The 11,936-nt window shown below is 37.1% G+C and overlaps 1 protein-coding gene, 1 long non-coding RNA gene and 1 pseudogene across 2 annotated transcripts; 1 reads left to right on the top strand and 2 right to left on the bottom strand.

Moving 5' to 3' along the window:
• Nucleotides 1-441: 441 nt before the first annotated feature.
• LOC113362086 (protein trichome birefringence-like 2) lies at nt 442-3,212 on the top strand. The gene is made up of 4 exons (XM_026605078.1): nt 442-1,454; nt 1,901-2,305; nt 2,391-2,549; nt 2,633-3,212. Exons 1-4 carry the CDS (start codon nt 556-558, stop codon nt 2,979-2,981), a joined length of 1,812 nt encoding a protein of 603 aa, XP_026460863.1. The 5' UTR covers nt 442-555; the 3' UTR covers nt 2,982-3,212.
• Nucleotides 3,213-5,456: 2,244 nt separating this feature from the next.
• On the bottom strand, nt 5,457-7,028 carry LOC113360614 (annotated as a pseudogene).
• Nucleotides 7,029-8,442: 1,414 nt separating this feature from the next.
• LOC113358601 lies at nt 8,443-11,610 on the bottom strand. The gene is made up of 3 exons (XR_003364690.1): nt 11,421-11,610; nt 11,223-11,313; nt 8,443-8,743 (listed from the first exon to the last, which is right to left on the bottom strand). It is a non-coding gene; the product is annotated as an uncharacterized LOC113358601 (long non-coding RNA).
• Nucleotides 11,611-11,936: the final 326 nt, after the last annotated feature.

The following is an 11,936-nucleotide window of genomic DNA, read 5'->3' as shown; positions in this document are numbered from 1 at the left end:
TCCCCAATCCTTTCTCCATTTCATTATCTTTCCATCAAATCAGTACCCTTTACTCCACTCACCAATTGTATTAAAAAAAAAAGAAAATTAACATCAACGCAAAGGAAAAACTTTCCAAGTGTTTTCTTCCTGTAAACTCATAATACACCGAAAGCAGGCTCTTACTCGTACTTGTCTGTAGTGCATGGCGTCATGCATGCCTAGTGCTGGACTCAAATGCAACATGTTTTGAAACAGATGACCCTAATATAAAAAGGAAGTACCTTTTAGCATTTTTATTTGTTTATAATTGTTGGGTTAACAGTAACATGAAAAAGAAAGGGAAAAAAAAAATGCAAGTTGCCTTTAATTATTGGAATATATATATCCACGTAATTAATTAATTAAATACCGATTAATGCCTGTATTTTGCATCTAGCTATTGTCGTATATCTTGTTTTTGATCGTCAACGGGAACAGTATTGAACAACATAGATCTTCATTCCGTATGTCATTCGGGTTATATCACTGGAGTTTGTAACCAAACTTGATTTCATTTTGCAATTCAAGATCCTGATGAAAAAACTTGGGATTTGGGAGAAGTTATGTCACATGGTTGGAAAACTATCTCCTCATCATGGTGCAAACAACAACGCATCATCATCCACAACCATACTTCGTGCAGGTTCAAAGAGAAAAGGATCATTAGTACTTATTGGTTTCGGTTTCGTCCTTGGAGCTTCAGTTCTTATTCTAACGATATTTTTCTCCATGTTTCCATCAGTTATGAACCCGATGCTTGAAAATAATCTTGCAAAAGTTGATAGACAAATTCCATTGTTATTTGATAGTAGTTCTAGCACCACTACTGCTGTTACTAGTACTTTCTCTTCGGATCCTCTTCAAGAAAACACTTCCCCAGCGAATCAAACAATTTCTTCTTCTTCGAATGCTTCTCAAGAAAATTTGGACAACTCTTCTCAAGAGGTATTGAAAAATTCTACTGCGAGCAATCAAACCATAGTTTCTTCTTCGTCTCCAGAGTTATGGAGAGATTTCATACCGACGAATCAAACAGAAAGTAGTAGCACATTTACAAACTACTCGAGCAGTGTTGTTTCGGGCAGTGTTCCTAAAGTTGAGGAACTGGTTATTGCGGATGATGAAACAAATGCTGTTACCGCAACTAGTAATATTCCAAGTAACAGAACTGGAACGTACAATGAGAAACAAGAAATTGTGAATGCCATTTTTTCTCACAGTCGTCATGATTGCAATATCTTTGAGGGAGAATGGGTAAAGCCGGCCAATGACAACATCCGAGAACCATTTTATCCTCCTGGTTCTTGTCCTTATATCGATAGAAAACCTTTCAATTGTTTCAGCAATGGGAGACCTGATGACGCATTTCTAAAATTGCAATGGCATTGGCAATCTCATCCAACAAATGCTGGATGCAAGACTAATTTCCCAAGGTATGATTAGTCTTAATCGTAATTAGTTCTGCCTTGAGTTTCCAATTTGATTTTGAATTAGCCAGAGCCACAGCCAGATTATCAGATTCCTATTAGTCATACTGTATTTTTCATAGACAACTGGATATAGTAGATTTTTTATTCTCCACGACTGAGACAGTTAAAGATTTTCTAAGATTTCCAAAGCCACTGATCAGTTATCCACTCATGTGCTTCATGAATCCGTTGTCTGGACTGACCATTTCCAGCTTAGATTAATAACATAAGGGAAACAGAAATCAGAACCAATAAGCAGCATTAGATTTGTGAGCCAGTTATTTTAAATGTAATTAGGGAAGTTCTCAAGAAATCAAGAAACTCTAGTCCAGGGACTCGAATGTCTGACCTCAAGTATATACGCTAAGTGAGGCGGGTACTTAAATTCTTTATTTATTTTTTTGTTGCAGCCTTCTTAATGCATCCGATTTTCTGGAAAGATTAAGAGGGAAAAAAGTGGTGTTCGCTGGGGATTCTCTGAATAGAAATATGTTTGAATCTCTTATCTGCATCCTTTGGAATGCCGTACCGGATAAAAGCCGAGTTCATTGGCTCCCAGGAAGTATAGATTACAAGATACGAGGTGATAGATCGTTGAAATACGAAGATTACAACTGCACGGTAGGATTTGTGTGGTCTCCTTATCTGGTTTTTGAAACAAACCCTCCGAATCGCCGTAACAAGCTTAACATGAATGAACCAGTGACAATGAGATTAGACATGATTGACGAGCGTGCATCATCGTTCTATCGTGACGCTGATCTTGTAATCTTTGATTCATGGCATTGGTGGATTAAGGATAAAACTAACAATGGGTATGTATAGAGACAAGGCCCATATTTATTTTAATCTCGCACCATTCCGATATATGTGATTAACATGCATGGTTCCAAATTGCAGAATAAATTATTTTCAAGAAGGTGATTACTTGCACCCGAAAATGGAAATGAGCAAGGCCTATAAGAAGGGTCTTACTACTTGGAGGAAATGGATGGACAAGAACATTGACCCTAATAAAACCCAAGTTGTTTTCAGAGGATATTCAGTTAACCATTTCCGGTAAGTGATCAAAACGATAAGTTGTTGTGCCTATAACTTAGTATCCTTCGGCTTAATTTTTGTTATCGAAATATATTACGCAGTGGAGGTAAATGGAACACTGGCGGGAAGTGCAACAGAGAAACGGAACCGACCATGAGCAATGAAACATTTGTAGAGAAGAATCCATCACAGGTGAAATTACTGGAAGACACAATTCGGAAAATGAAGATTCCTGTCATATACTTGAATGTTACGAAACTTACTTACTACAGAACTGATGGACACCCTTCGATTTACGCAAATTACATGGCAACGTATGAAGAGAGGATTGCAGCTGCATTGACTCATCAGGATTGTAGTCACTGGTGCTTGCCTGGTATACCGGATACATGGAATGAACTCTTGTATATTTCTCTTATGAGGGCTGGTAAAGGATCTTTTGCTCGATGACAACAGTAATCTGTAACAAAGTACTGATCAACATTGCAGGAGTTATTACAGTTCCCGTGGTTAGATTTTCAGCCATGGGTCTAATTTGTGCCTCGTGTACGAATCGTGCTATAGATACTTTTGTTATTTAGACATTAGTTGAATGTTAAACGGCTAGTTGCTTTGTCGATTTTGCCAAGTCTAGCAGACCTTTTATATATTGGAAATGCTCAAAGAGCTACGGTACGACAACCTAATTCTTTATACCGCACCTCAAAAGATTTTAGTTAACACTGTCGGGAAATATTATTAAATAATTGGTCTAACTAATCTAATGTAATTAACATTATTTGTGTGTCACTTACCTAGTCAATTTGCAATGCGCGAATAACAATCACATGTTTCTATAGAGTTGGTAAAAGCTAGATTCTCTTGTTATATAATTGGCTCAATTTGGGATCCATGAACGGACTCGTCTCCCCAAATATTCTGATTCGACCATGATCCAGCAACATTCAAGCTGAGTCAAAATTTTGGCCAAACCAGATATCTTACATCTCCAACCCAATGATCCTCCCTAAAACGCTATTCTATTAGAAGATTTAACTTTGGATTATACGATGGTCATAAAACCCTTTCCGAACTCCGCATCCGTTTAATTATGCTAAAAATGGGCACTATGCTTCTGCAGCTATCGTTAGGAATCATGAAGGTAAATGTTGTGGTGCTAGTACAAGATTGGGTTCATCTGACGCACCAGTAGAGGCAGAAGCTGATGGTCTCTCCCTGGCTGTTGATCTAGCTGTTTGGCTTGGTCTGGAATCAGTCATCATTGAAGATGACTGTCAAGTCGTGGTTAATATCCTCAATGGCGAGACCCGCAACCCCCTGGAGAATATGGAGATTTCTTGACAGTATCAAGGTGCAAAGCAGATTGATTAACGGAGTTTCTTTCAAATTCGTTCCCAAGAATGCCAATAATACAGCTCATACTCTTGCTGCTCATGCTTTATCAAATGGAGTCCAAGCTAGTAATTGGACTGCAGATCAAATTCCTGGAAATGTAATTTCCAATCTAGGAATCCAGACCATATGATTGATGGTCTTTTTCAGTTCTTTTACCAAAAAAAAAAAAGACAGTGGAGTCTCCCTATCTAAGTAACCTTAATCCAAGCGATTCACTTGTCGTTAAAATCCTATTTTCGCCAAAACTTCATCATCGAAGTCCTAGACAGGCGAATCTAGTTGCTTTTAGCAGTAGTAACTAATCATGTCATGTTCAACCAAGTCTTTCGTAAAACCATTTAAAGAAAACCATGTTTCCCTTTTGATATGGTGCATTAGCAGCGTTACTATTTTTCCTTACTTCATGAGAGTACTCTTTGCCTTTCCACTTTCGTATTATGGTGCTTGCTCTACGTAGCTACCAAGTGATGGTCCTTGGTCAGCTGAAGCCTGAAAGCATGAAACAGATAGCTCTATGGATTGCCATTTGACTAGCCTTCGAACAAACTCTTAATGATGAATGGACCACGAAATCAAATTCTCTGAGGAGAAAAAAAAAAAAAAACTATGTTTCTTTTCTCTTCTTTTTGTTCGTAGGTTCCATAATTTTTCGTTTGGGGCCCGAAAAAGATCCTCTATTTACAAAATTCTGAGTTCAGTTTATATTGCATGTAATTCCAGGATATTACCCTTAACTAAATTTCAATTATAGGCTTGTTGTTGCCGAAGGCCTAAAGTGATGCACGATCAAGTCTTCGTCGATACATCCATTATCTGCCATTTTGGTGGAGTACTTTAGGAAAGGAAGTATATTTGTTTATTGGTATTATTCTCTTATTTATTATTATTATTTAGAAAATAATATTATAATTAATTAAGTTATTTTCATTTATGAAGAATATTCTAGTAGTATAATTATTTATGTAGGGATTTATTAGTTTAGCAATATTTCTTATTTTAGGTAATCAGTATTTCGATAGTTTAGGAAATATGAGAAGAGTTATCTATATAAAGAGCTCATTGTTTTGGTGTTAAACAGTCTTGGATGAATTAAAAAGTATTGTGTTTTTTGAATGTTATCTCATAAATGTATGAGTTTTGGATTTAAATTCTGTTCAACGCTTCCGCCCTGCATCACATTTCCCTTCACTTTTTCTATTGCATGCACTAATTCGTTTCAAGATTGTTTTACATCGATTTCTAGAACATCTGCAATGCAAGTTTCATTAATTGGTGCGCTATCAGGAAAAATAGAAATGTGAATTTTATTAATAGGTGCAGTAACACTAGTACATGCTACACTGCTCATAATATATGGGGCTGGCGTAAAGCAGCGAAACCTCCTTGTAATTAATATCTATGAAGATGATTTATCTGATGGATACATATATCAGATAATTACCAAGATCATAAATTTAATTCCTACAGTTGTTTAATTCATCTAGCTAGCAAGTTTGTTTGCTTGATAGATCATTAAGCTACACATAGCAGCTATTCATTAAAGTTGAGATAAGTAGCACCAGCACCCCACCCTGCTGGAATGACGTTTAATGCAACAAGCATCTCCCCAGTTGAGGACTTGAGACGCAGAGATAATGGACCTGTCAATGCAGAATCTGAGTCCAACTTCCATACGGCACCCCATAATTGCTGCATTGGTCGCCAATAATTAGCAGAAGCTGAACTATCTTGAAGATCAATTGAAGCAATGTCACTATTTCCTTCTTCGTATTCAACCAATGTAGCGAAGTAGTGAAGATTTGATCCCGCATCAACCTTAAACACAATATTCGTGCCTGGATAGCTGCATTCCACTCTGCAAGTGACACAAAAATGATATCAATCCCTATGCCCTTAATGATCAACAATCATTTGGAATATGTTGCATGTGTACATGCAACAGGCATTATGTTTAACTTTGTTTAGGCAACAACAGATTTAAGAAGAAAACAATAAACATACCGTTGATATTCTATGTGTAAAACGCCAGCATTGCGCAGTTGTTGTTCTTGGCCAGAAATGTCCATGGCACCAAAAGCTGTACCGCTCAAATCAAAATGGGGTTGATTCTGAGACGCAACCTGCGCACTCGTCTGTAATCACTACAGTTACTGGTTTTCCTGAACAGGATGTATGCGCCGTACATTTTACCTGTATTATATATCCAACAAGAGACTTACAAATTTAATTATTCATTCAACATTATTAATAAGAGTGACAAACTAATGATGTTGATAAATAGAAGAGAATTAGTCTAAGACCGTTAATATATTCTCACACATCACCTGATAACAACTACCACACCCTTTGCCAGACTTATAGAGAGAAGGGCCACCGGCTGATATCATTGAAGAGAAAGGTGATCGCGCTACAGCATTCCCGTAACCACAAGCACCACCTATTATGTGTACACAAAACATGATCTTTTAACACCATCACTTTTTAGCATAAGAAAAACATGAAGATGACAATTCAGCGAATGTTGAATTTTTAGTGAAACGGCGTAGGATTCTACTTGATAATCGTACTGCTTTTATTTTCATGGTAGCTTAAAGATTCATAAGCATCTGGACCTCAGATTTAAGTATTGCCCTTACAATAGAAAAGCATATAGGCGCTAGCATATTTCAGATAGAAATGGTTTGCCAATGGTTAATGTCATTTTCTTGACGGCAGAAAACGTACGGTAATTTAGACTAAGCTAATTAAGATGGCTAGTCACATTCTGGCTACGCAAAATCTTTACTGATAACGTGTACATCATATATATTTGTATATAAAATGCTAATACAATGTGTAATTATATTCTCCCTTTATCTATCTAATGTGCATGTATGCACTCGCTGTCTCACTCCATCGCGACTTACCATCACTTCCAGCACCATTTGGACCTCCATACCACGTAGCTCCAGCTGATGAGAAACCGGAGTTACCAGCTGGTGACGCATATAAGTTTCTGGGGTTGAAACAAGAACAGTGTTGAATGAATAACAGAAGAACTGAGAGAGAAAAGACGGTAAAGAAGTAGGAATAAGTTTGGTGAAACATTTTAAGAGCAGCCATGATTAACAACTAGCTAGTGAAAGAATATCAGTTATGGAGTGGTTAGTACTCCTTGTCAACTGTAACAGCTCGTGTTGTGTTTGGATGAGTTTAATGTGAGAAATTTGAGTATTTATAGACAATTTGGAGGCATGGTGAATTTTTTTTATGTAGGAGAGATCTTAATCAAATCTAGGAGAGATCTTATTTATATCTTAAATTAAGTTACAAAATTTATATTACACACTCTTCTAATGAAAATAACCATCGGGCGTAGCTTAATTGCAGGCAGTTACGGCACATATACGGGGAATGACCGTCATTTGGAAGTAAGTCATCAACGAAGAAGAAAATGGAGAAAAAATGGTTCTTTTGAGCCCGGTATGCAGCGCGCAAAGAAGGAAAAATACCCTACAGGTTGACATGCGGGAACGTGGTTAAATGCATATATGTTGAAATCGACGAGAAATTATCTTGAACATGTGAAAGTGCTGAGCCATGTGTTAAATGTTAAGAGTAGGCCGAGACAACTAGTGGTAAAGTCATTGACTTCAAAACTCGTCAGTATCAAATTCTTTTTTTTACCGGGAAAAAAAATAGAACAACCCATACTTACAACCTCAAAACTTCATCATATACCGGGAAAAAAAATAGAACAACCCGTACTTACAACCTCAAAACTTCATCATAAAACACTCTTTTGTTGCAGAATTGCGTCCCTCGAGTGCATGGCACTCCAAGTCTCCAACCAAATTTACCGAATCAATCAACATCCCCACCAAATCGGTGCAGACAACACTTTTGATATTCGGGGCCAATATCTTGTCCACATCGTCGTACGTATGTATGATTTGTTCTTGCCATCAATATCCAAAATATTCGAGCGGATTAATCTTTGTCATTTTTATTTTTCTTTATATTTCCCATTTACTTGGACGTTGAAACTCATTATGATTGACGGAATTCCGTGGGTTTAAGTCAATGGTATTTAACCTGATCGGATGGTAAGAAAATTTCTGTCTATGTCGGGAAATATATATCATCACCCCGTAAATTAAGTTCATTTGTTTCTTCAGCTCTTCCATTTACATGGTACAAGCATTGCAAGTTGCATGTGTGGGATTCTGACTTTAACAAGAACAGCGGGCTCTGTTAAGGTGAATAACAGCGTAATTTGTTTTAGCCACAGTGCCCACGGCTGGAAACAGGAGGCGGCAACGTATGTGCTGGTTTTGGCAGGGCGGTGGTTTGGATCAGGCAACAATTGCAACCAGGCATTGCATGACGAGATGGTTACCAGATTTTCGAGCAACGTTGTAAGTCGAGCAAAGGTGGGTAATCCTTCCTTTGATACTGTCTACAACTTTAGAGACGGAACTTTTAGAGGACATGGTAATGTCCATAGGTAACTTGAGCCAGCAGAGTAAAAAATGAGTCCTGAAAATATACAAATTTTAAATTCAAATAACGCAAACAGACACAAAGAAAAACGTAGATATCATAGTCACTGTGGCCAAGGGAACCAATTTTTAACTAGATTGTACTAAAACCCCATACAGAAACATAACAAGTCGTAAATTCTAATTATCGAATATACATCAGGAGGAGAGTGTAAGTCACTATTCCCAGCCTACAAGTTTAAATGAATGACGAAATAACATGGCTGAAAGCAACCTGGAATCCTAAATGTGGAAACTAGTAGATTTCACTTCTTCTCCAGCTACATGATCGTTAACCTGCAAAATCCAGAACTCGTTTTGTTAGATATGGGTAATAATTACTAAACATGCATGTGCAACAGGTTAAAAGAAAGATACTTCAGTTAAATTGCATAACAAACATGGAAAAAGAAGAACGACAGTTAAAATGGTAAATGGGATTCCTCAATCAATTTTCAATGGTGTTACAAGTTTTATCACGATATACTCCCTCCGTTTTTGGAAATAGGCCAAACTGAGAAAGTGATAGCGTCTCTTTTCCAAAAACGTAGGTAGTAATAGATTTTGAAAAGAACTCTGACTAAAGTTTTCCTTTCAAAAACTTTCTGGGAGAATGGCTTTCTATAAAATTTTACTACATTTCTCAACTCCAATAAGCATCAATCATTTTCATCAAACTGGGGATAAGCAGAATTGTGTTTCTAACACAATACAACAGTTCTGCATAACTTGCGCTTTGAACTACAAGATACAGTTCCATTAACAGGTCACTGGAGCAGAAGCAAATCAAAGAAGGGTCAATAACTTTCTACTGGGTTTCAATAAAATCCGCGAGACACACAAGACAGGAATTCGTATTTATGGGTAGAAAGATGTCTTCACCAAATTCATCAGTCACCCACGTCATAATGCAGATGAAGATCGGAGTATGCATCATCACTATTTGTTGTCAAGGCTCACAACCTTGAGAACTCCATTACAGGAATCAATATCAGTGTGTCAGTAATTTCCTATAACGTAAGTTTTGACCAAGACCAAAATCAAAATTGTTTCAGATATTAGAGGGTGGGGCTCTAAAAGCTCATGTTATATGATCTTAAACCTCTGTTGCAACAAGTTAGAGTATTTTAGAGCTTAAACAATGTCCCAGTTCTTAAGCAGCAAAAGGATATAGTCAACCTGTCCAATCACTGACATTATATTAACATGAGCTATAAAACCTAAAGCATAGAACTTCCCTGCAATTGCTAACAAACTGAAGACAACTGCCGCTGGAATAGTACGTTGATTCCTTGGTTGACTTGCAACCTGTCTCGTATTCTCATACTACCAACCATAGTTCTTATAAAAAGAATTCTTTAAGTTGCAAAAGTTTAGTGTTGCAAATTTCTCAATCCCTCTACTTGAGTGCTGCGTGCCAGCCATTATTCCACTCAGACACCCTAGAAACAGTCGGTCTCACAGCATTTTTATTTCACAATGAAACTTGACTACCTGATCTTGGGAGTTAGAACCTAATTGTCATATGTGCAGTACACTTACCCGAGGACATACAGTCAGTTTTCTCTTATTACAATGTTCTGACACATCAGACCAAATACATAAACAAAAGATACACAGCAGCAGCAAGTCATAGCTGATCTCTCCTCCTAAACAGTTTTGAATACCTCGTAATCTGAACTGCATGATACAGTTCCTGACCTTAGAAGTTAGAACCTAATTGTCATATGTGCAGTACACTTCCTCGAGGACATGCAGCCGGTTTTCTCTTATTACAATGCTCTGACACATCAGACCAAATACATAAACAAAAGATACACAACAGCAGCAAGTCACAGCTGATCTCTTCTCCTAAACAGTTTTGAATACCTCCTAATGTGAACTGCATGATACAATTCCATTAGCAAGTTAATGCATAGTATAGTGCAAAGCTGAGAAGGGTTAATAATACTCTGACGGATTTCAGTCAAAATATACCATTTACAAGTGACTGGACTAGGAATTGATGGATTACAGGATTCCACTTCTTAACTACAGTGTTTGTCATCATTACTTGAAACCTGCATGGAAGGAATCCATAGCAATAGGTCCGTAATTTTCTACAGTTTTTAAACATAAACTTGACCGAGACTGTTAGACTGATATCAGAACCAAATCTCAAAGTTGTTCCACATTTTTTCAGGTTGGACTATTAGAAAGTGTTGCTCTAAAAGCTCATGTTATACGGTTTTTGAACCTGTGTTGAATCACATTAGAACCTGAAGCAATTTGTCAGTTAATAAACAATAAAAAGACATCATTCACCCACCCAATTTGGTAATTGTTATTCTACATTCAGTTGCAAAAGTATGTTATCATTTGTAAATTCATCTACTCAGTGCTGCGCCCCAGCCGTTTTTTTCGCTCAGATCCCCAGAAACATAATTGACCCGAAGAGAAACTGAGACTCCCTGACCTTAGAAGAAGCTAATTGGCATATATAGGTAGTACACTTACTCAACCGCATACAGTTGGTTCTCTTTCAAGCCAGTATGCTATCTCTTTGCATAAGAATGAAATTACATCACTAAATCTCAGTAGACAAATACAATCAGGATCTAAATCCATTCAACTAACCCTAATTTTTCTCCAGAGCCTTTACTTTTGAAATTCTAGACCAAATTCAATGAAACCAAACTCAATTTCTACCAAATTTATTAAAAACATAGTGAGATCAGTTATTAAAAACATAATTAACAAAAATTGAAGTAATAACTAGGGTTGTACTTCACTTTACCGTATTATTATCACTTCGAGAGAATGACAGACTAGTGGGCTTTTCTTCTTTGAGGTTGTTTTTCCGTAGCTAACCTGTAAATCCAGTAAACCTACCAACACACAGAAAGAAATTATCAAACCGGATTCTAACAATTAAAAAGAGAAAGAAAATGAAAAGAGGGAGTATAAAATTAGGGCTTTTCTTTTTGGGATTTACCAGAGCGACGACGTGAGCAGTGATGAGACCAACAACCATTAGAGGAACAGCTTCAAGGATCCATGGACCATCCATCCTGTGTTGATGTTGTTCTTGTCGAACCATTTCTTTCTCGGAATTTTTAGAGACAGAAAGCTATTAAAAACCCTTGGAAACTTCAGCTGGAAGTAATTATTAAGTAAATCTGAGTAATGAGTCTGAATCTGAATCTGACTTATCTCAAGTACTGTTTATTTGGCGAGTTTTATCAAATAAGCTGTACCAGTAGATATATCGAAGAAATCGCGCTATCCTGCCGTGGGGATCTGATAGTCGGTGTCTTTTTACGTAGAAATCAAGCTTAGGCGGTTCGATTAAGAGATGGGCAGATTTGGAATCAGAGAGTGGAAGCGAATCCACAACAGTCTGCCACTAGCTTATTTTATAAAATACGGGTTTTTACAGTTTTCTGAATTGGATATTAGGATAATTACGATCAATAATGATTCATTATTTTTTAAAATTGTACAAAAAAAT

This window comes from Papaver somniferum, chromosome 3 (assembly GCF_003573695.1).
Source record: "Papaver somniferum cultivar HN1 chromosome 3, ASM357369v1, whole genome shotgun sequence".
Lineage (NCBI taxonomy): Eukaryota > Viridiplantae > Streptophyta > Magnoliopsida > Ranunculales > Papaveraceae > Papaver > Papaver somniferum.
The sequence above is the reverse complement of the archived record's forward strand: the minus strand, read 5'-3'. Positions and strand labels throughout refer to the sequence as shown.